The 23,774-nt window shown below is 42.8% G+C and overlaps 2 protein-coding genes across 2 annotated transcripts; one reads left to right on the forward strand and one right to left on the reverse strand.

The window, feature by feature from the left end:
• Window positions 1–1,696: 1,696 nt before the first annotated feature.
• On the forward strand, window positions 1,697–8,734 carry ndel1b (nudE neurodevelopment protein 1-like 1b). Its single transcript, XM_004071395.5, has 10 exons — window positions 1,697–1,815; window positions 1,984–2,223; window positions 3,650–3,746; window positions 5,626–5,779; window positions 6,348–6,496; window positions 6,582–6,718; window positions 6,796–6,963; window positions 7,051–7,142; window positions 7,230–7,375; window positions 7,455–8,734. Exons 3-10 carry the CDS (start codon window positions 3,661–3,663, stop codon window positions 7,543–7,545), a joined length of 1,023 nt encoding a protein of 340 aa, XP_004071443.1. The 5' UTR covers window positions 1,697–1,815; window positions 1,984–2,223; window positions 3,650–3,660; the 3' UTR covers window positions 7,546–8,734.
• Window positions 8,735–17,850: 9,116 nt separating this feature from the next.
• metrnla (meteorin like, glial cell differentiation regulator a) lies at window positions 17,851–23,774 on the reverse strand. Its single transcript, XM_004071394.5, has 4 exons — window positions 23,406–23,774; window positions 21,593–21,978; window positions 18,808–18,867; window positions 17,851–18,664 (listed from the first exon to the last, which is right to left on the reverse strand). The coding sequence occupies exons 1-4, from the start codon at window positions 23,501–23,503 to the stop codon at window positions 18,351–18,353; spliced, it is 858 nt and encodes a 285-aa protein (XP_004071442.1). The 5' UTR covers window positions 23,504–23,774; the 3' UTR covers window positions 17,851–18,350.

Here is a 23,774-nt window from a genome sequence, read left to right on the forward strand (position 1 = left end):
TTGTGCTATTTTTTCAGATTTAAGGTAACGTTAGCAATGCCTGTTTTGTTTTTGTTCACGGAGAAATACTTTGAAATTTTGAAATACTTTGTCACCTTTTTACAGGTCAACTTATGGTTTTACTTTAAGAAATAAAAGTACTTAAGTTGTGTTAATTTTTTGTGTTTATTAGTCATTTCCAGCATGAGTACCATTTTCTTATCCAAAATAGTTAAAATTTAAACTCATATATGTCATTCTTTAAATGTTTTCCCCGCTGCTGGCAGGCAAACCAATTCTTATCTACATTTTTTTTTCTTTTTGCATTATCGACTGTATGGGTGTGACTGTACATACAGTATCTAAGCACATTAAAGGGATAATAGCTTAAGAGTTATATCCTATCTGAAATAGAAATAGTCTCTGAAAACCGACTAAAATTAGGTTAACCTGAAGAGGAAAGTATCTTTTAGGTGTGAAACCTGTACGACAGGTCGATCAGGGGTGACTTGAGGATGAAACTGGGAGTGTACACTTCAGGAAAGGATGGTGGTGATACATTTTAAACTTCCCCAATCAAGCAGCACAAAACAACTCAGTGAGATCATCTTTGAACATTTTCACTATTCATTTCCAAGAATTTTTTACTTAACGAAAACAAAACGTGAATTTCAATTTTTAACATCATGCACATTGAAATTATCTACTCTTTTTAAGCAAAAATCTGATTTGATTTCTATATAATGAAAACTGTATTCTTTGCTTGGACAAATGTTGACAAACTAAAGAGAAAAATGTCTCCAAATAGAGTATAGAGACCCAACATTATAACAAACCTTGTTTATTATCTGTGCACATAATCTGACTGTGATTACAAAATGTTTTTTTGTTTACTTTTCCATTATTGAGTCAGTCAAAATAAGTGCTTATTCACATCTTTAAAAAATAATAGTAAAAGGAAACAATGTCAACTTAATACCTTTAACATTATGTGCGTTAAATTGGGCTTGAACGCACAATGCTCAGAAAGATTACTATTCTGTCACATTATAACAGTAATATCCAGGGTAAAGTTAAAGTCACCAGTGCCAGAACAGTAAATGCCGAAAGCAAGAAGACCAGGCATCGCGCCGTTGAGCAAACGCAACCAGTGCGTCTTCGCCTGCTTTGAGGATTGACTACAGTCCAGACATCGAGCGCGTCCTCCTCAGTCATAGGTCTCCCTTGGGTGCTTATGATGTAAACTTGATGTGCATTTGGGCTGGAACTGATTGTTCTCTGGCTATGAAGTTTCCAAGAGATGCACCTGCAGAAGAAATGGGAACTCCTGTTGGATTCGTTCAGTAAGGAGTCTCTGGAGACGCGCTGTGCGCTCTGGAGCTGCCCTCCCTGTGACACGGGCAGAGGCACCTCCAGGGTCTGCCCTTCGTCCGGATCCTTTTTCTCTATGAGCGGCTGCAACGCTTCGCTTTGTCTCGTGATGAAAGTCAGATGTCGACAGATGGGACAGGCGATGGTGTCTTGGATGTTTCCCTCCCTTTTGATGCTGACCAGCATCTTGACCAGGCAGTCGTGGCAGAACACATGTCCGCAGCTCAGAGTCCTCTCAATGCCCGCGAGACTGTCGTAGCACACCGGACATTCTCGCGTGTCCTCCAGGCTGTACTCCTTCTGAAGGGCCATTTAAAGACTGTAGCACTGGGAAACCGTCCACCCAGCAGTAGTGTGCTTTCCAAACTACTGTTTCCTGATCAGCTGCCTTTGCTATTGGCTATGGGTGTGGGCGACATGAAGTAATGCGACTTGTCAAACAGGGCTGGCCAGCTGTGAAAACAGGTGACTACAGGATACCGTCCAGAACTTTCTTTAGTTTAATATCCTCTTATTTGCACAAAACGAAGTGTTAATTCTATTAATTAATTCTATTCTATTCTATTCTATTCTATTCTATTCTATTCTATTCTTTTCCACCCTGGACTTTTTTGACACTCGTCTGTCCTCCAGTGGTCCTTACTATAATTACACTGACGCGCACAAATCTCCACAAAGAGGGTGCGGCTGGGTCTTACGTAACAAATTTGCGTCATCACGTTCCTCCCTGTCTGGATTTACGTTGGTTCCGGGAGACGCGTTGGCAATTTCCTAAACAGACCGACTACCCCTGGGTTTCTTCCGTCGTACGTTTCAGTGACCGGACGGTTTCTCGTGGATAAAGAGGACGATTTAACGAATTGATATGAGCAGGTAAGGGTTTTTTTCCCCCTGTAACCCTCAGTTTTATATCGCCGTTCGATAATTTGCTGTATTAATGTTACGAAGGCAACAACATCTCTAAGTGCCGGTTTCTGATCTAAACTGTCGTACGACCTTTTTTGTATTTACTTATTTATTTGCTGTAAAAGGCGTGTTCACCTTACAGCTTGCCGTCAAACAGCTCCCGCGAAAACTCTAGACTAGAGCATCAAATACTAACGTTTCCTTTAAATTTTCATCTTAACAGTTCCGCTGCTTGGCTGTAGTTGACATATTTGGTGTTTCCTGTCAGGACTGCTTCGTCCTAGCATTTAAATAAGACTTAGCTAATTTTAGGTATTTGAAGATCATGAACTTCTGTAAACCTATTTTCCCTCCCTGTTTCCCACTCAAACATTAGTCACTTCAACGTCAGCTAATTACCTATGGAGTCATCCACATGACAGACTGTAGATTTCAGTGTTTGATGCTAAAATAAAGATAACGGTCTGACAGAATATCTCTGCTCTTGATACAAGTGGAAAGCTTTATACTCTTAAGTAGTGTTATATTTGACCCGTTACTTTTGTGATGGTGTACTAAACGTGTGTGTGTAATTTTCATTTAGGTGTTAACCTATTTTAAAGTTAGAATAAGATCTGTTTGAAAGTAAACCCTCCAGTAGTATTCAGTCTTTTTTATGTCTTGTTTTTGGCACTTCCTGTAAAAATCCCCCGTCTGTCATATATGAGACCGTCAGGCTTTCTCTGTTTCTTTCTGGGGAAAGTTTCCCTCTTTTCTCCGCTGTGGTTTTAGAAGGAACTTAGGAACACGTGAGGGTCATGCATTCTGAGAATTGTTGTTGCTTCATCAGAGAGGAATCTGAAAACAAAGTCGCTGTCGCTCTGAGTGTGGACCTTCTCTACCTGGAGAGAGAAGTGCTTTCTGTTGAGATCAGTGAATACCAAAGCTACTTGCTAACTCAAAGGGTTTAGTTAATAATCCTGAAGGTTCAGCGGTGGAAGTGCTGACTAAAGGTCGCCCACTCGCAGCATGAACTGTTCTTTCCAGATGTGTCCTGTGAATTCCCAAAAACTGCCTGTTGGCATTTGCAGATCCTACAGGAAGGCAGAGTTTAGAACAGACTTTTTATTAAAAGCTGCTTTATAGTTTTGCATTACACCAACATAAAGGAGAGATTAGAAAAAATGAGAGGATGATTACTTGTAATATGCACTGAAATCCACAGATTTGTGTGTATAAGCCTCTAAGCTGCAGCTAATCGGCCAGGTGGACCTTTTTGATTGCTTTGATATGAAGGAAAAACTTAAAAGAATTCATTTGAAGATGCACGTGCATCATATCTGATTTTTCCTGCCAAACTTAAGTCACTTGTTTGTGAAAAACAAAAACCAATGAAGCATCTTTTCATTCTCAGGTTGCCCTGACATGGACACAGAGATGATTCCTAAATTTTCATCAAAGGATGAGGAAGTTGATTACTGGAAGTCCCAAGCGCTTAAATATAAGAAAAGGTAAGCTTTTTTTTTCTTCTTGTGTCTGCTTGGATGTATTGCTTAACCTCCCAATAATAAGGCTTTTATTTTTAGCCATGACTCCTTTTATTTATTTTTTTATTGGATTGTGCAACATCACAGAAATGCCATGTATTGACAGGTGGATAAAAATGCTTACAGATTTGTTTTATGGAAAGGTTTCTGCACAGAATGACTGCTTTTAGTCCAAATAAGGGCAGCAACCAGACAAAGGAGCAGTCAAAAACCAGCTGACTTACTCATGAGCAACACGCCTCAGCGTTTAGCTTTGGAGCAGATGCCACAGGCATTCAGACGGACCCCACAGCCACATGTTTGAGGCCGGCGCTGTTTGGAAAATCTTTTTTTTTTTTTTTAAATATTGTGAAGCTGGAGATGGTTGTGCTTTCAGAGGCATGAACGTGCACACGAGGGGTTAAAGTCCAGTTGGTTTTCAGAGGAATTCCTGTTGTGGTCATGTGCAGCAACAACTCATGAAAAAAGAGCTTCCATGGGTTTACTATAGCTCGCAACACGTTTTTCTAACTTGTTTCTCGTGAGACGTCTTAGCTTTTAGCCTGCAGTGTTTCAAAGCTAACTTTCTTGGATTCGTTTTGTGTTTTTATGAATAAATCGTGGGCTTCTCCATTAAAAGCTGTGGTCAAAGCGAGCTGAGCTGTAAGGTACAGGCCAATGTTAGCTGATGGGGCGGCCTCAGTGACACTGGCATGTGTGGAATGACCGTGCAAACACATCTGATGCCTGGACTCCGAGCCCTGTGGGGTCACTCAGAGGTCATTCGATCAGCACAACTCGGCTGCTCTCTGTACAGTTTGGAGCAGGGGGACTTCTTAAGAAAAACTGTATTTTTAACAAGTTCTTGTGGCACTTTGTTAATGATGGAGGACATATATAAAGAAAATTGAGATTAAAGTTCCATTTCTAAATATTTCTTTATTCAAATTGTTGAGAATCAGAAGCGAAAAATTGCAATTTGAAAAGAAGCTTATTTGGGACTTTGAAAATACGTTGGGGAGACCACAAGCCTCCTACGCCGCTCCATTTTGACGCATCCACTTGTAGGCGACTCACATATGTCTTTGTTTTCTGGCTCCAAACTGTACGGCTGGATAACTCCGATATTGCTCGCCATTTTTGTGGCACCAGACATGTTGGTTTGGGGTTGTAAGAGGCTGTAAGCTAGCTGAAGTGTGAGTAAACGGATAGCTCAGCTCATAAATGCCAATTACTAATGAACTGTCACTCTGCAGAAACCGTCTTAGAAAACGATACAGGTATTACGATTTTGGCTAGAAACAGCATAATCATAACTAAAATACCACTGCGAACACTTTTGCAAAAGATTAAAAGTTGACTGAAGTAGGAGTTTACTGGCACAAAGGTTGTTTGCCTTATTTAAATGTACTCCAACACACAGATTGTTCTAGATTTCTCAGGACAATGCATTTGTGTGTTTTCATGTCAGTTAGTTGATGTCGCTCTGTCCGGACCTTTAGCCCCCCCTCCATAGCCAAAGACAAGTGACCACCTGTTTGTTTTGCTGAGCCTGTTTCTGAACCTGTTGCTGTCTAACCTCAGCTCTTTCATAGCTGAATATGAGGTGGACTCTCACATTGAGCAGTCCGTACTGAACGCTAAACGTCTGGCTCTTTAAATGGTGTCATTTCCTACTATTATGGGAGGGAAAAGCTACCAGAACAGCCCTGTGTTTGGCTCCTATCGCAGAACAAAGGCCTGTCAGTTTTCCAGAACGTCTGCTCATGGTCAGCTCTTCAGAACTGAATGGTGGATTGTGCGCGGGTTTACTGATATTTGACAATGTCCCGTATGTTCCCCTGTTGTGTTTGTAACCCTCCAGCTGCCAAGATGCCCAAGAAGAACTACAGGAGTTTCAGGAGGGAAGTCGGGAACTAGAAGCCGAGTTGGAGGCACAGTTGACTCAGGCTGAGCACCGACTCCGAGATCTACAGACGGAAAATGAGAGGCTGAAGAGCGAAATGTCAAACCTCAAGGTAACCCGGAGCGTTGTAGTCCATCTGAGACTTTACATTGTCTGAATATTCTTGTCATTTATGTAACTTCATACCTAAAGGGTTATCTGATCAGGGCTGAACACAAGGTCCAGTGTTTGCTGCCTCTTTTCCGTGGCAGGTTTTATATGGCGTGCTCTTACATAAGAGTGCAGCTCTCTTTAATGGGATGTCAGGATAAGGAGGAGAAAATAGAACAGACAAATTGGGCTTCTAATCACGCCGTGTTCTAGGTTATAAGTGTGTATACATAACAAAATGTAGTGTTTTACTCATGTGAGTGTGCTTGCTTTACACATTGTCATGAGGAAGTGTTTAAATGAACAAAATGAAAGACACAGTCCTGCCACTAATTACACTGTGAGGGAGATCTGAGAGAAAGTCAGTTGGCCTCTTCATGGAACAAAAAGCCTCTTTGAAATGTAAATATTGTGGAAGAAGGCTTCACTGTCGGGTAATTTCATTTTATTTCGTGACTGAGCTCTATTTTCCTTCTAGATTTTCTGGATTTGCTCAAACCTTGTTGCTTTTTTTTGTCCCACTCTCTCAGGAAAAACTGGAGCAACAGTATGCCCAGAGCTACAAACAGGTTTCCATGCTGGAGGATGACTTAAGTCAAACGCGCAGCATCAAGGAGCAGCTTCACAAATATGTCCGAGAGCTTGAACAGGCCAACGATGATTTGGAGAGGGCCAAGAGGTCAGGATGACACTTGAAGCTGTCCACTTTTGGACATCGCCCCAGGTTTTAAAACTCTTTGGGGATTTTCTTTCTCTTCTTGTAGGGCAACAATAGTGTCTCTTGAAGACTTTGAGGCCCGTTTAAATCAGGCCATTGAGAGAAATGCCTTCCTGGAAAGCGAGCTGGACGAGAAGGAGTCTCTGTTGGTGTCTGTGCAGCGCCTGAAGGATGAGGCGCGAGGTAAGGAGTCATCAAACAGTCACGCCCACCATTGAATGAAAGGGCGTGTTTGACGCGTCTCCCCCTCTCCCCTGCAGACCTGAGACAGGAGCTGGCAGTTCGAGAGCGGACCACAGACAGGATGTCAGCACCAAGCTCGCCCACTTTAGAGCATAACAAGACCGATTCTGCAATGCAAGCCTCTCTGTCCCTCCCAGCAACACCTGTAGGGAAAAGTGTGGAGCATTCCTTCATCAACCCCAGAGGTCTGCGTTCATTCATCTCTGGTGTTTCTGCAAAAGTTGTTTTAAAAAGTGTCTCATATTGATTGATTTTTGCCTTTTTCCAAATAGCTCTTACCAACGGCAGCGGCGGTTCCGCCCTCACGCCTTCTGCAAGAATCTCAGCACTTAATATTGTTGGAGACCTTCTGAGAAAAGTGGGGGTGAGTGGAAATCTTTGGACTGGAACGATTGAGTGGGATTTAAACTCTGGGTAACAATCTGTCCTCCAAAAACTCTGTGGTCACCAGGCTTTGGAGTCCAAACTTGCAGCTTGTAGGAACTTTGCCAAAGATCAGGCAGCGAGGAAAACCTATTCCACAGACAAGGGCACGCTCATCAACAGCAACGCCACCAAGTTCTCGCACTCCATCCACACGACTTACTTTGATAAAACGTAGGTTCTTCTTCTCTTTTTCTACTTTGAATCTGCTTAACAAAGCGACGAAAATAAACATTTGGTTTCTCAACTGCAGCACTGTCAATGGACTGGACCCCAGCTCTCTGACCTCCATGGCTCCATCCAGGGCCGTGTCTCCTCCAGGCATGCTGCCTTTAAGTGTGTGAGGCCAGCCGCCGCTGATAGGCCTGCCCACCAACCACAGCGCGGCGCCAGAGAGAACAGCTGGACATGTGTGCGTGCGTGCGTGCGTGAGTGCTGGCAAAGGGTGCGCTCGCCTGCTTAAGAGCGTGCACGTTTGAGTTTGGTGTGCACAAATTGGAAGTCAGCTCTGGGTGCAGCAGTGCCCGTGCTCACCCCACATGTGCATGTGCCTGCAGCTGTACTGTGCTCAAGTGGCTGTCATTGCAATGCGCTTAACATAAAAAAAATCCACAGATTTTCCTTTCAACTGTCTCTGACAAAGGTCCTAAACAGACCACAGCGTCCTTTTGTTTTCTAAAGCAAACAGTTAAACTTCTTTCTGTTAAGAATGTATGATATTTCAAAGGGAAATGTTCCTCCAAACTAATTTATCTGAGAGTAAGATTTAAAATGCTGTTTTTCTACCTGAAGTTTTTTTGCATGTTTGTGTGTGTGTAGAGCGTGTTTGCTGAAGTGTGAATGAGCGGCGTGAATGTTGACGGTTCAAAGCCGCGCGGTGCAGCCGTTCCTGCCTGGAAGAAGAAGTTCTGAAAAGTCCCCAGCTGTGCGTCTCCTCTGCACTTAAACAAGCTGCTCTGCACAGGTTTTCAGTTGCAGTGGAGGATGCTGTGGACATATTTAGGAAAACAGTTATGCCTTTTTGTTTTATTGTTTGTGTGAATGTTGGCAGCTCACTGTGATTCCTCACTTATAAACAAAAGTTTGTGTTACGTTTGCCAGGTGTAGCCTAACTTATGATTCTTTGCTGCCTTAGTGCAGTGCAGCTAACGGGGTGTTTGTGTTCAGTATTAATTCAGCATTATCCTCCTTTAGGTTTCCTATTTTTTGTTTGTTTTGTTTTGAATCTGTTTTACGCACAAGAAGTGCATTTGCATCCATTAACCCTTAATTTATTATCAAAGCTTGCAAAATCCTTTCAAAGCTCCTATTTGTGTGTGTTTTGTTGACAAGGCGCCTCCAGAAGCTGTTACAGCTCCAGTCGGTCTGTACGTTTCCTTCCTCTGAACACGCTGACGTCTGGCATTCTAGTCCTATTTATTTCAGATGCTGTTGGCATGTTTCAGAGAAGTTTTACCACCATTCAGTGGTTACATTGTATAATAGTGTTTGTTGTAAATGTTAAAGTAAATAAAGATTCAGATTATTACTATATGATGTGGTTTGTTTTATTTGCTATAAAGTAAGCACATTTAAAATGTTGTTTTAAATTAAAAAAAATAAAAGTTTTTAAATGTAATTTTTACATAAAACCAAATAAATTCAATTGGGCAAATTTATATTTCTTGGTAATTTCCTCCAATTTTTGCTTTTTTGATCTATAAAAGAGATTTATAATCAGGTAGGAATCATGTCATAAATCAAAGTTTGAGTGCGGTCTGCATAGCTAGTGTGCTGGTTTAACCCTTGTGCTATCTTAGATGACCCCACCCTTACAATGATGCATTATTCCTACCATGACAAAGATGGATAAAGGTGGAAAGATTTCATGTAATCCATGGTGAAGATCACAAATCATTGAAAAGGTTCAGAGGACTGTCTAGTGGGTCTAGATGACCCAACTCTCAATGTTAAAGTGCCTAGGATAGCACAAGGATTAAATCCCGGCTGAATTCATGTTTGAATAAATGCTTCCTTATGGAATTTCATTGATCCGATCTGGAAGCTGATGGGCTCATCACTGATCATGAACCTTTTGTGAGGCTGACCCTGATCCATCCACACAGAGCGACCCAGGCTTTCTTCTGTTCGTGTGGCACCCATCATCTGGATCTGATTCGAATAGATCTTCCAAATGATCTCACAAAAGTTCAACTGACTGGGACACAAACAGTTCCAGGTGGTAGATTTTTTTCATGTGTTGCATGACTTGTGATAACACAATCGCTACCTTCTAACCCTTGTGCTATCTTAGATGACCCCACCCTTACATTGACGTGTTCTCCCTACCATGACAAAGGTGGATAAAGGTGGAAAGATTTCATGAAATACATGGACCCCAGTGAGGTTCACAAATCATTGAAGAAAAAAGGTTCAGTGCACTGTCTAGGGTCTAGATGACCCAATTCCCAATGTTAAAGTGCCTAGGATAGCACAAGGGCTACAGGGCAAACTCCACTTCTCCCATTTGATAAACTGGATTCAAGGACACTTCAGTGAATGACAGTCTACAGTTCTTCCAGAACAGTCACAAAACAGCAGAGTACGGTAGATAACATTCACGGTACATATCAAAGTGTTAACAACACGAGGACTGAAAGTGCGGAACAAGCAACTAATCAGCTGAAGAGTTGACCTGCACGATGGTAACGAACGGGCTGGATGCTTCATCAAGCATGAAGACGGAACACTGAGCAGCACTGACTGTGCATTAAAGCTCTTCAGAGCAGAAAAACAAAAGCTGAAAGAGTAAATTAGAAAAACTGAGAAACTGATGCTGTCCTGCAGAAAGAACACAGGCTGCCAGTTAGGACAGCACTGTAGAAATCAAAATCTCAACCTGCAGAAAGTTTAAACAAAAGGGACAAAAAGCAGCATAAGGTGATTATAGCTAAAGCATTTATTTTAGAGTCCTTATAAGAATAATTGGCAAAAATGCAAGTGTAAACTCAAAGCATGAATTCATGAATAACTCAGATTAAAGTGGGTTACTTGTATTTATTTGTCACTTTTTTGTTTTGTTTCAAAGCACAAATCCTCAAGTTTCCATGTTACGATTGTGGTAAGAAGTACAAATCAGCGACAGCACTGCAGCAAAGTGACTGCGTGTGAGTCCATCCCAGTGTCTGACACAAAGCAGACATGTCCACAGTTACAGTCATTTCTGACTCAGCTCAGAAAATGAGTTCAAACTTCTACTGGGAAATCTGGTTTATACTAGTCTACAGATGTGTTTTACTGTGTCCCTTTTCTTGAACCCCAAAAGAAATAGACACAACCCATATATTTAAAAAATGTGTTTTATTTTAAACACTGAAGATGAAATGTAAAAAAAAAAGTATTATTACAATTCATTCTTCAGCCTCACACGTGTTTAGTTCTGAACAGAAAAAACATTACTGTTCTAACAAATGGTTTAATAATAAAAATAAAAATCTTTTGAGTTCTAATATATATATTTTTTTTTTTTTAAAACTTTTTTTCTGCAGTTTCGGGCTTTTTAGAAAATATTACTATTTTTTCCAGGTCGTCAAGGTAAAAATAGTAAACTTAACCAAAATAAGTTGGGTTTGTGTGTGTGTGTGACTGTGTGTTTGTGTGTGTGTGTGTGTTTTACAAATTCAAACACTACATTTTTTTACCCAAATATAATACTTTTTTTTAATTTGGATTAAATTATAACACGACTGCACCAGCAGGTGGCGACATTTCCTCAAACTAAATGTTACTTCCTACAGCAGTAAAGGGACTATTGTTTGGCATGCAACTGTTAGCTTAATTTATTCAACCTTATTTAAATAAAAGTGTTCGTCTTTTATTATTGGGATTATTTAAAAATATAGTTAAAATTAGAAAATACAATCAAATATGGAAAAATGATTAAAGCTTTAAAAACAGTATAATTTATTTAACATTTTTTAACATTAGATAACGAATACACTATGTTTACATGCAGTTTTAAAAGGCCTGTCAAATATAAACTGGTCATATTTATAATTACACTTTTTTTTAAAAATGACCATGATTTCAATAAAATGGTGTCACAAGGTTTTTTTTCTTTTTTGATTGAATAACGAACTTTTTTTCTTACATAAGTAAAGAAAACTAGTTTAGATTGTGGTTTTAATGTTTCACTGAAGTGAAGTTTTCCTACTTTAGCACAGCTGTCCTTCATATAAGAACGTTTTTAGAAATGTGACCTAAACACATAAAAAAAAGACTATAGTTTTTTTTATTACCATCTGCACATAACTTTACTAACTAAACAACAAGTGGCAGATTATTTTTCCCTACATTCTATATTTAAAATAAAACTAATGTTGTTTTTTTTCCTTCAAGATATTTCATTTTTTTAACCAGACGGGAAAGGAACTTGGTTTTCTTCGACCAACTGATTCTAAAGGGCCCAAAAGAGAACTTTGGATACAGAACTGGAAAAAAAGTACTTAATAAATACTGTGTCTTCAGCTCAAAGAAAATGTGTTTGTTGAGTATTTGCATTTTTATTACACCAGTAAAGAAATCAATGTAAGATGTGATGATGATAAAAAAAAAAACAATTCGATCTGCCAGTGGCAGACGGATGTTCCTTCATGGCCAGGATTATTTTTGAGAAAGATTAGCTTTTAAGCCTTTTTTCATAATCAAAGATGAGTTTTGTTCATAAAGCCATGAAGTTTTTTCTTTTTTCTATGTAGAAAGCAGGAAAATCTGGATTCATTCAATTCATTCCTTGTTGTAAACTATTGTTTTTAGAATTATGTATGTATTTGTTTACATGTTCTGTAAACAGATTGCTTAAGGTAAATCTATGATCAACTGTTTTAAAAATTATGTTTTGTTTTTCTCTTCCTGTTTAAAAAAAAAAAGACTGATGACAAAAACAAATGGAGGAACGCTCATGCAGACAGGTCTTACTGATCTTCTTGCATATATGGATGTTACAGGAAGTGTTCAAAAACAACTTACCTACTGGAACACAGGATTTGTGGTTTAACTCCAGCATTTTCTCACCAAGTGTAAGAATTAATTGGTGTCCTCTCAGAAATGCATCATTGATGGATTTAGACTAGACCAAAACCAAGCCAGTGAATGCATCATGTGGGTTTCAATATCAAATTGAACAATTTGCAGTCATGTTTTTATCTCCGTGGATCAGCAAGTATGTAAATCCAAATACACTGGCAACTTTGAGCACAGTGTTGGCAAACTTTGTTATGCAAATGTTTCTTCTGTACTGAGCTGAGTAAAAATAGGAAACATGTTTTTCTTTGCGTCTCTGTGACTGTTTGGTAACCCACGGTGGGTTCCAGCCACAGCCATTGGTCATTCCACAAAAGCACAAGTAATAAGTAAATTGGAATAACAAATAATGACAAAAGTGCTGGAAGAATCGAATCTTATCTGGCAGGTTCAGCGTTTTTCACAAGGTGAAGCAAAACTTCTCACGCAACAGCAAACTGAGGGCTCTGTCTCCTCATCTCCTCTTGCTCTGATTTTCCCCATTTAGACCTGTTATGCATTCCACAACAGAGCAGTGATAATCCTCCCATATCCACACATTTTGTCACCAATGAGCACATGTCTGTGCAGTCTGCAGCGGGGCAAACACGGATCGCTGCAACCTGAGCAGGAGAAAAACTATTTTAGACAGAGATTAAAATAAATTGGTTTAAAAAAGATGCAAATGGAGAGCTGACTTCAGCTTTTGCTCTCCTTGCTTTAATAAGCCAGTCAGGTTGAAGGTTAACCTTTTGCAAAGAGAAGGTCACAAGCAACTCAACAGGTTCCTAAACTTCTGATTAAGAGCCACTTGCTGTCACCTGTGCCTGCGCTGTATGTGACAGAGCTGCATGCATGTGCATGTGAGCGTGTGACCCCCTCATGTTGTACTTTCCCTTGCCTCAGCCATTCTTTTCCCAGCTGAGCGTTCAGCTGTTGCCAACACTTGTCTACTTAAATGTGTTGCCATAGCTCAGAACTGGGCACAGCGCTTCACAAACAGTAATGATTTTAATGAAATCCCTCTGCCGCAGTTACACACCATTCCAGAAGCAAACTCGTAACCACCGGCTTTTTAAAGGGAATGCAAACGAGCGCATTTCTTTAAAACAATATAAAAGAAGCTTTCTTTTGAAGTGTCCCTGAATGCAAAATAAGCAGGAACCAAAAAAGTTTCTACCTGTTTTAATTAACCTGATGTTGCTTCGTTAAAAAAGTAAAAATCTATTTCATAATGCTAAGATACTTATAATATAGCTCTCAAAATACTTTCTTAATTTACGAATGTGCTTTCTTTTAGCACAGTTAACCTGCCTTTTGTGCTTTTGTTCTCACAAGTCAGGTTGGTAAGATTGCATATTTGATAGCTTCTTCCGCTAAAGACGATAATTGCAAAAATGAACCAAAAAGTACGCCTTCAGTCTGTCTTTTGCCAAATCGATCTCATCCACAAATCTATCCATCATTCTTTGTCTTGAAAACAAACAACCCACATCCGCTTCTGAGTAAAAACCCTAAGTGTTTGCTTCCTACCTATCCGTCACTCAACCCATTATTCCGCTCATTTGGACATCCATCAAACGCCTCTTGTTCGGTTGTACAATTCATCACGCTCTTACGCTCGTCCTCTCATTGGCTGATAATCTTTCTCACCTCACATTGCCCAAAGATGTGCACTTCCTTTGGAGCCTGGAGGGCACGGCCCTGTCTACTCCAAATCCTAATGGCTGAATTTAGACAGGAACTATTTTTTTCTTTCCACATCCAAAGGTCAAGACTCAGGTCAGAGGTCAGAGGAGGCTGGCCTAGTTGCCAAGGAGGAATCGGGGGCTGAGGCAAAGGCTGTGGTGCTCACTGGACTGTGCAAACAGCAGATCTGCCTCTCTGAGGGGCTGTTTGACAGACATAAGAGCTATGGGGTCTGTGCAGATTGCATTGTCACAATCAGACAACAAGCAAGTGTTGACGAACGACAGGTTGTATAGATCCCACAACAGCATTCTCATTCAACACCAAGACTGAGTCGAGACAGGGGCACGTTTTAGAAATATTTGATTATGATGAGACAATCTATTTTGGACTTTTCCCAAAGTTTCATATTGAAATCCACAGTTTGTTCTCAACAAGATGAATAAAGTTTTGTTGGACTTCTATAAATTGTGGATCATTGTGGATACTATGGTGACATCATGAGAAAGTTCTGCTTTTGAGGGGAAGGCCTGCTGTTGCCATGGGGCTGCTGGAAAAGCCACTGTGGATCCCAGTAAATGAAGGTTGCTTGGGGGAGGGGAGGGGAGGCGGAGGCCTGTAAAGAAAAGTCCTGTTCGCTGCATGTTTGCTCGGCGTCCTCTGAGCCAAAGCCTGCTTGGTTATTGGGCCGCTGATTATACAGGATCCCCTAGACTCTTGGAAAAGCAGGGTCCCCCTTCTCTGGAGGTGTTTTCTGAATGAACAGGGGTGCCGGAGCGCTGCCTCTGGGTGGCATGTGAGCGGCCAGCGCTGCGGTGAAGCCCCTCATTGAGGAAGAGGACGACACAGGACAAAAGGAGCGAGGAGTCCTTGAGGCTGCAGACTTCAGACCATTCATAAACCAAAACAATTAGATTTAACACAGACATCAGACCAGACTGAAGAATTTACATGATAAAGCTGCCATTTCCATCACACGCATGAACTCTATTTTCACTCCGGCAAAGTGCAACAGTATATTTTTGACTGGATGAGTGCCTGTGAGCCTCTGCCAACTTTAACATGGTGTTTTGACAGACTACTGTCAGCCAAAATCAACTAACCATAATCTCCAAACCATATAGTGCACACACCACGTCTGGCTTATTTCATGCACACCACACATTTGCTCAGTTGGAGCACACCATTCCCCGGACCTCTTTGATACCTGATCCGGAGACGAGGAGGTTCATGAAGTGACCCCTCAAATGCAGTCTGACTGAGACACCTAACACTCGAACCCCTAATACGGCGTGTCGTTTTTGGCGAGAAGGGGGAGGGCTGAAGGAGGCGGCTGTGATCCAAGAAGATGGTTTGATGACCTTTATATCTCTACAGTGTAACACTGCCATGCAAATTATAAAAACATCACCAAAACGTGCTTATTGTTAAAAGCAGAACTTTATAAAATGCAAAACCAATCTGGTTTTAATAGAATTTGGTTTCTCGGGACAGAAATTTCCCCTCTAACAGTGTTAGCTAAACATACAAAGAAAGTAAATTGAATAAAGTGTTGGATGTTGGTTGGAAAAACACAAGCACCCAAACAAGCAATTAACATTGTGAGTGTTTGATTTGATTTATTCTTTATTTCACTAAAAAACTTAAAAGAAAAGATGGCAAAAAGCTGAATTTAGCAAAAAATACCTATTATTATGCTAAAAAAGAGCAAAAAAATAAAATTTCAGCTTGTTTTCAATAAAAAAGCATTAATTTATCTCTCTTACCAATTTCTGCTGTTGATTTTACATTTTTACTCATCTTTTTCCAGCTTATCATCCAATATTAAAGCAATACCGGTAATTTAATTTTCTGTTTGTATCTCCTTAACATTAAACATCTTCTAAATCTGTTGCATGACTCCTTTCACAGTGCAGCACTGTTCCTTTTTCTTCTAACTTCTGTTCCTTCAAGGCTGGAATAAACTTCCTTCTTTTTCAGAACTTTCCCTGAAAGTTTTTGTTAAAATGATGAAATTTTCTTTGTATGTTGAGCAAGACAAAGATGCCAGAGGACAGTTCCACGTTTGATCACAGCTAAAGAAGATGGTTTGGACCAGCTGAAGTCCAGCATCTTTGAACTGGACCATCACATTATCCGTGGAACATCTTCAAAGGAATTTGACAATAAATCCATAGAATTCCCACGCAACAATAATCCCTGTGGAGTTTTTAAAGAGTCAGAAAAGTCAGAACTAAAGATTGTCACATGAACATTTTAAAAACCAAATTGCAACATAAAGGGAAAAAAGGAATTCTCCAAATATAAAACAGCAATTCCTAACTGAAATCATGTAGTAAAAACATAACGACTAAAAAGAAGAAAGAGCAAACATAACATTTTTGTGAAGCACGAAGGATTGGCATTACAGAGATGTCAGGGTGGCATTGTTTCAGATGGGAAGTGCAGCTGCAAATGGAGAAGTGGCTCAGTGTGGGTGGTGGATATCTGGTTGCTGTGGCAGTGTGTTTATGTGTGCTGGGGTTAGGGCCACGTGCACAGCGCAGGCACACACACCGTGGCACACACACACGCGCGAAAAAAACTCCACAGAGGGTCTATTGATTCCGACTAATCAAGGCAGCAGCGTTTGGGGTGGTGCTGCACTTGCATGTGCGTGAAGTCAACACATTCCCAGCATTCCTGCACTTCCCAAAGAGACATGAAATATTAACCAGAGCATGGAGCTGCAAGGCCTCACTGCTGGGGTTCTCCTGCTCCTCCCTGCAGCTCCTCTCTGGAGACAGAGCAGGTTCCAAGTGCTTGAATCCATGACGTTTTACCTGATAGCAGTGAAGCAGATTCAAGGACTGCACTCTCTGATGATAACAGATATTCCTCTTTTTTGTTTTAGGATTTGATCTAATGAATAGAAACGCTATTTTTCTCAGAGAAATTGTCAGATTATAACTCCCTTGAAATAAGACTTGTGCAACCGATTAGGAAACAGCAAATGCAATGGAAAAAAACCGAAAACGCATCACTTTGGACAATGATCATGTCCGCGTTGTGAAATCATCTCTGGTTCCAGAAACTACAGGGGCAGGCAGAGTTCACTGGCCTGAAACAGAGGAAGAGGGGAGTACGGATGGTTCAGCCTAAGAAATGCCCATCTCCCCCACCTCTGAGAAACCTGGTCTTAAAGCAAGGCAGAGGACGGCAACAGCATCGTTGCTATGGAAACTCTGTTTGCATTTCCCAGTGAGGATGTCTGGCTGTCAGCTGGAATTCAGACAGTCAATTCAATGCAGAACTGCTTCTGGAAAAGCAATTGTCTGCATGGGGCAGACTATTCAAAGACATTCTAGGTGAATTTCCGCTTAAGTGGAAATGCAGACGAAAAAACAAAAAAAAGAGAGCTGCGGTCAGCGGCTGGGCCTTAACAGCCTTAACAGCACCACTAAGAACTCTTGTAACCTTGTGCCTCTATTGCTCTCCTTTTTATTTAGGCTCATGAAAATGACAGGCCTTCAATTGGGACAGTTTGAGCAGCATTTTTTCCATGTCAATCAAAATTAGGCGTGTGATTGGAGAGTGCTGCTTTGTGCCGGTCACAGGGCGGCATTCAGGTCTGCCTTCAATCCGCTCGCTCACACCGGCCCGCTGGGCAGAAACAAAGAGGCCTTTCACATTGACCTTGACACACGGCCACAGCGTCACCACAGGAACCGATGCAGAGGAATCCACGCGGACTCTCCGGTGTCAATCTCTCTGTACCTCTGGCAGACAGGCTCAGCTCAAGGGGAGGTGAGGCGGCTGATGCACATTAAATGTGCTTTTATTTCAGCACAGAGGAAATGAATCCTGACCTGAAACTACCCTCCATCTCTCTGTAAGATACGGTTGTGTTCAAATACTTTTTTATCCAGTAAGAAAAAAGATTTTAGGCAAAGAAATAAAAACTTTTTATTTTTCAGGATAGAACACTTTTTTGGTTTGTTTTTTTTTAACAATTGTGCAGCCTGAGAACAAAAGCCAGGCAATAAATTGAAAATATTTTTTTAACAAAATAAGAGTCTTTCACTTTATATACATTTGTCTTTAGAAACATGTTCAGAACTGTACATCAAGCTTTTTACAAAGCACACAAAACATCAAAATGTACAACAATTGTTCACATTTTATACATATAAAACCAAACAGAGTTTCGCTACATTTTAAACTGCGGTTCACCGTGCAGAGGAGGAAAGTCCGAACGCGCTGCGCCTGCTTCAGCACTGAAAATAGAGCTGCTTCATTACATTCGGGAGCTCCATGCATCGTTACTGAAATACTCGTGGGGTGGCAGGAGAGGAGCGAGGTTCTGCCAGTCTTTCAGCCTCTCTGACCCAACCCTCCCACGGGGGCCGGCTCCATTTCCAACGGCGACCGAGGAAAGGAGTCAGTCGGTGTCTACTTGACAGAGGTTAGTCCCCAGCTGCTGTGCCTCCTGATACATCCGCATGAAGTCTTTGTACCGTGGCGCACAGCTCATCCAGGCTTCTCCAAACCTCACCATCCCCATGAAGAGAAACTCACCCTCTCCAACCTTTGCCCCGCAATGGCGGGGCATCTTGATGAGGCCGGTCCAGTTCCGTACCCTCACACCCCCAGATACAAAGATCTGTGTTTTCTGTCTGTAAAGGCGGCTGATCTCCACGCTGAGGGAAGAATGCTCCTCCTCCTGATTAACCTTCTTAATAGTGCCACGCGCCACTGAAACAAAACCAAAACGCAGAGAATTAGAAAGTGCTAGCTGCCATATTTCATGCAGCGCACAATGGTGTTTTCATAAGACTTTTTCACCATAATACTTCAGCAGGAGGCCAAGAACTCTTTAAATCTAGGCTTTAACTCACCAAAATCGCTGGTGCAGACTGCTAGATGCATCTGGTCATCACTGCAGGGCTGGCAGGGTGCTGGCAGGGATTACAGAAAGACAAAAACCAAGTTAAACCTGAGGAAGAGCTCTCAGAAACAAAAGAAAACAAGAACTTCCTGCTACTTTCACTCAAGGAACATGATGAAAAAATTGTTGACAGCTCGACAGCTTTCCTCCAACATAAATACAGATCAGTAGCTGGGCCAGGCGGACGGTATTTTCCGTCCTAACAGATGACTATTTATTTAAAAACGGCAAAGAAGGATTAAGATGTCATGAGCAATGAATTTTCCGCCAAAAGAGGCCGAGCGCTGCTAATAATAAAAATTGCTTCTCAAAAATGTTGAGTGCATGCCTGTGTCTGTGTGTGCGCACTTTCACGGGGGCTGTTTTGTCAGCGTGCCCACCACAACAGGAACCCCCTGACAGCGCGTGACAAACACGGACCAGATGAAGAGGATAAGCGGTGATGTAAGACAAGGAGCGGCCGAGGAGCTCTCCGCCTGCCTGCCTGCCTGCCTGTCTGCCGGGACTGAAACTCAACCAGTACATCAAGTTCCTAATGACCTTAATCGTGGAAATCCCTTCAGAATGGCGGCACGTACGCAGGACCGATTTGAAGTTTGGCGTGGATCAAACGGCACGGCTCCACGTTTGAGGCCAAAAGCTGCAAAACTGGAATTTCAATGTCCTCAGCTGAGGAACCAAAAGTCCGCCTCAGGCTGAGCAGCGACTCAGCCAAGTCACCTCCAGCAGGAGAAACAGTAAAAGGCGGAGATGATTCGTTGACTCAGGTGGTGCAGCGGCTGGCCGAATTCAAACACTTTTATTAGTCTGAGAGCCACAGGGGATTTCCTTAGAGAGGAGGGTGGCACTTGAAAACAGGTGGGGAGAAACTAGAGGGGTATCTAGTCAGCAGAGGGGTGAGAGTGGTTGTTTGTTCAGGGGTTTGTACAAACATTGGAAAACTACCCAGCATTCCATGACGGATCAAACCCCTGAGCACGGAGATTTGTCAGGTTAAAGGAGACCAAGCTTTTGGAGCCCAGAAGGAGTTTTCTGTTCAAGAACCCGTCTCCGTGTTTATTAAAAGGATTTACGTTTATTTTTAGCGGGCTCTCCTGAGGTTCAGAGTGCAGGGGTGAGGCGTAAACATGGAGGTCAACACACGGTGCCTGTCCATCAGAGATCAGGGGGTCAAACGGCCACAAGCCCGGATGGCTTTAGAGCAGCTGGACAGCGGTGAGCCTTCAGAGAGCAGGCGCTTTGAAGTCAGCCCGCCGCTGGATCGGGCGGAGCCCACTGCAGGCGCTCCAACCCAGGAGCCATTATTCCCCGTCCGGAGCAGAGCCAACCAGGGTCGGCGTGTCAGAAATGAAACAGAACCACAGGAATGGGCAGAAAGTCGAGTCAGCATCTCTTTCGCTGGCCTTTGTGCACCCGGAGCCCCTCCAATCAGAACCACTTCAAGGGAGCAGAGAGGAAAAGGGAGGAGGGGAGGACCGGCAAAAGCGGGCCTATTACAGAGTCCAGCAACATCTGGACCCAGATGCATTCCGTTCAAATGGAGCAGCGCTCAGTAATACCTCTACATGGACAAAACCCACTTCAAGCAATCAGAGGAGGGAGCGAAGATATATGAAGGGGAGAGGAATGAAAAAGAAAATACTGAAATGATAAATAGCCATGGATGAAATCAAGAGGTATAGGAAATAGTGAGGAGGAGGTGTGTGTGTGCGTGTGTGTGTGTGTGTGTGTGTGTGTGTGTGTGGAGGGGGGGGGGTGATTTTAAGGGAGTGACAGCAAGAAAAGAAAGAAGGGGGGGGGGCAAGCATTTGGCTTCTAAAGGTTCCTCCCAACATCTGGCTGGAGACGCATTCCAACACGCGACTTGATCCCAGCACAGTGGGTCAGAGAGGAGGAGGACGAGGAAGAGGAAAGGAGGAGGAAACAGGGCGAAGATGATCACAAGAAGCAACCGAGTCATCAATCCTCCCCGCCACAGAAGAAACCCAGTCTCTGCGACCCATCCCTGTTATCTCCAACCACATCTTATTACAGAGATGAATTCAAACCTGCTGATGTGGTCAAAACAGCTGGATCCCCCTCCTTTCCCCCCTCTGGTTTAAACCTCCACCTCCCTCCCTCCCTCCCTGCCTCCACAGGGCCACATCATGACGCAGGAAGCAGATATATGAAGCTGGAGAGCAGTAAAAGCCTGTGATGCCTCATATCGTGCTCTAGGTGGAAAAATCAACATTTCCCGCTGCTGCAGATGCTCAGCTTGAAACGGTGCAAGTCTGGCAGGTACGCCGCATGAAAACAGGCCGTTGTTTTTCACCGGGGGCCCTTGTGTTTCTGCCGCGCCTCTCCACACACAAACGGCAAGAAAAAGAAAAACAATTGCAGCTTACTGCGGCGTTCTCCTGCCAGATCAAGATTTCACGGTTGGGAAATGAGGCGAGAGCTGATCCCTTTACCAAAATAAAAGACTTTAGGAGTTCTTTTTTGTTAATGTTTGACTAAAACCTTAACCTTATGGCTTTTCAAACCCATAGCGTACCTGAATGATGGAAGGAAAGCGAATTGGCTTTAATGGAATCAGATAAAATTGTCGTTATCAGACAAACGATGCAACCAATGAAGCTTTCAACCAGTAGATGGCTTCATTTAGTTGGTTGTATTGGAAATAAATCGTACCCTGAATAAATGTGACACAGGAAACTGTACAACTTCTACTGCAAAGCTTTAAAGCATCTTACCGCCAGGTTTCTGTGCGTCCCCCAGCCTGTCGCTGACCAGCTCATACTGGAACGCAGTAATCCGCCGGCTTATGTCCAGGCGCGGGACAGCCTCGATGAACAGCGCCCCCTCTTGAATGCCAAAGCAGTGCACCTTCCCCTGCGCCTGACCCTGCTCGCTCAGCAGCAACCGCAGCTTCCCATTAAGATCCAGGAAGAGGTTTGTGCCGCTAGAGTTCGTCAGGGGTTTGATGCAGACGGAGAGGCGGGCGGCGGCAGGTGACACCACGTTGGGCCGGAGGTTGACGATGATGGCCCCCGTTGGATAGAGCCACTCTAGAGAGCCCTGTGAGCAGCGCAAGTACACCTGCTCCACATCCCTGGTGTGGCCTTCGTGGGTCAGCCCGCTGCAGGATGGAGAGGGTGAAAGATGGTCATTTAGATGAGCTTAACGCCAGAAAACACAAGAAACTTTTACAAGCCCGTCTCTGAACCTCCAGCTGAACATTTTTTGTCGGCTGCAACATAAAGAGATCCATTCACCAATCTGAAACGGATTTTCCGGTGATTTACTGGCAGCGTGAGCTGACCAAGGTCAAGGTCTCAGGGAAATTGTGGGGACATTAGGCCACATTCCTCTTAAAGCATTAAGGCTCCGCACAAGACTGGCTGCATGACCAGTCACGAGCCAAAGCCGCCAAAATGACCTCAGCTCCAACACTCTCCCCATACCACATTGTTCAGGCTGCCGCTTTGGCAAAACGCAGCACTGGCGGGGTGCCTTTGGGAAGAGTTTGGAGGCAGAGATGGATGGATGGAAGGATCCAGGGCTTTCTGGGCAGACAACAGCAACAGTAGCCGAGCCTGCTGCATGCAAGTGCAAATGCGGGTCATGCACCCAACCTCCCCTTGCTTTTATGCCACCAAAGAAAGTGGAAGAGACTTGTCCGGGCAGCACTCCGGACTCCGGCGCCAGTCTGACCAAATGACTCCTTCCAGAAAGTAATGCCTGGTCAGGGGTTTGAAAACTCCACTGTGTCAGTTATTCTGTGGCAAAGCCAGAGGCAGGAAGCATCCTGCATGAGTACGCCAAGTGTGCGGTGGGACTCCGGAGGAGAAACGCCCAGTTTCCAGAAAATGAGATGCTGAAATTCAAATTTGCCATAGATCTAAAGTTACCCATGGCACATGCTGAACATATGCAGCTCCAGGCCCCACCACCAGCACCTCCTCTGCATGCCTTTAATTAACTTCTCTCTAACTTCATCACTTCTGCATGCAATTAAAGAAGATTAGTCAAGAGCCTCACTAATGAACAACAGATTATTGGTTGAAAGTTTAAAGCATCGCCAAACTCTTCTGGTTGGAGGATGAAAGACAGAAAGTTCTGTTTGAGGCTCGGCTCTCAAGTGCAAAACAGATTTCTGCAGATGTCTGAGGTCCAAACGTCTCAGATAAATGCTGGCAGAAATGCCAAAGCATTAAAAAGTCATCTTAGGCATTTTCTCCTGGCCTTTATATATTATTATGATAAGAGGATAATAAAAATAAGGAAGGAAAGACAAGAATTATTAAAACAGCTATAGCGTATGTATTGCATTTTAACAACAAGAGTACAATTTTACAATAATTAAAAAAAAAACGAAAAACACGTTTACAATTGAAAATCAGCTATAAATAAAGAAAATATCACCAAAAAACTTTCAAAATAAAAGTTTTAGCTTTGAACAGTGCAGCCTCATCCACCAGCGGTGAGTTCAGGTTCCGATAGGAGCTTATTAACAGCCATTTAAACAAAAATAATACTAATAATAAATAAGGCGGCAAACCTTACCTGCCCTTCCAGCTGCATTGGTCACTTGAGTACTGGCAAAAAGAAATCCGAAAAAGAAGTAAAAGGGGCAGCAATGGAGCCCGCATCGAGGTGAACATCGTTATTTCGCCTCTTTTCTCAAGTGAAACTACGGCGAAGTCCACATAGTGCTTCCATGTGCCCCGGTCCAAGCTCGTACGCGTCCCGGAGCCTCTCCTTGTTCTCCTTCTTCTTGTTTCTAAAAGAAGACGAACAAATCTGTTTGTTTTCCAGCCGGCCGGAGCGCTCGAAGCTCACTGACCTCCGTGAAGTGTAGACTGAGCCCGACTCCGCTCCCGGTCCCGGAGAGCTGACTGAGCTCCACGTAACGCCCAACTCAGAGCAGCGAGT

The sequence above is a fragment of the Oryzias latipes genome, chromosome 8 (assembly GCF_053564925.1).
Source record: "Oryzias latipes strain Hd-rR chromosome 8, Olatipes_Hd-rR_3.1".
Classification (NCBI taxonomy): Eukaryota; Metazoa; Chordata; class Actinopteri; order Beloniformes; family Adrianichthyidae; genus Oryzias; species Oryzias latipes.

Bases quoted from the DNA above. Each gene is read 5' to 3' on its own strand.
- ndel1b (XM_004071395.5), top strand. From the start codon at position 3,661: ATGGACACAGAGATGATTCCTAAATTTTCATCAAAGGATGAGGAAGTT. The intron at 5,780-6,347 runs GTAACCCGGAGC...CCACTCTCTCAG, and splicing joins GCGAAATGTCAAACCTCAAG to GAAAAACTGGAGCAACAGTA. The intron at 7,143-7,229 runs GTGAGTGGAAAT...TGTGGTCACCAG, and splicing joins ACCTTCTGAGAAAAGTGGGG to GCTTTGGAGTCCAAACTTGC.
- metrnla (XM_004071394.5), bottom strand. From the start codon at position 23,503: ATGTTCACCTCGATGCGGGCTCCATTGCTGCCCCTTTTACTTCTTTTT. The intron at 21,979-23,405 runs GTAAGGTTTGCC...TCCATCCTGCAG, and splicing joins CAATGCAGCTGGAAGGGCAG to CGGGCTGACCCACGAAGGCC. The intron at 18,868-21,592 runs GTAAGATGCTTT...AATCCCTGCCAG, and splicing joins GGACGCACAGAAACCTGGCG to CACCCTGCCAGCCCTGCAGT.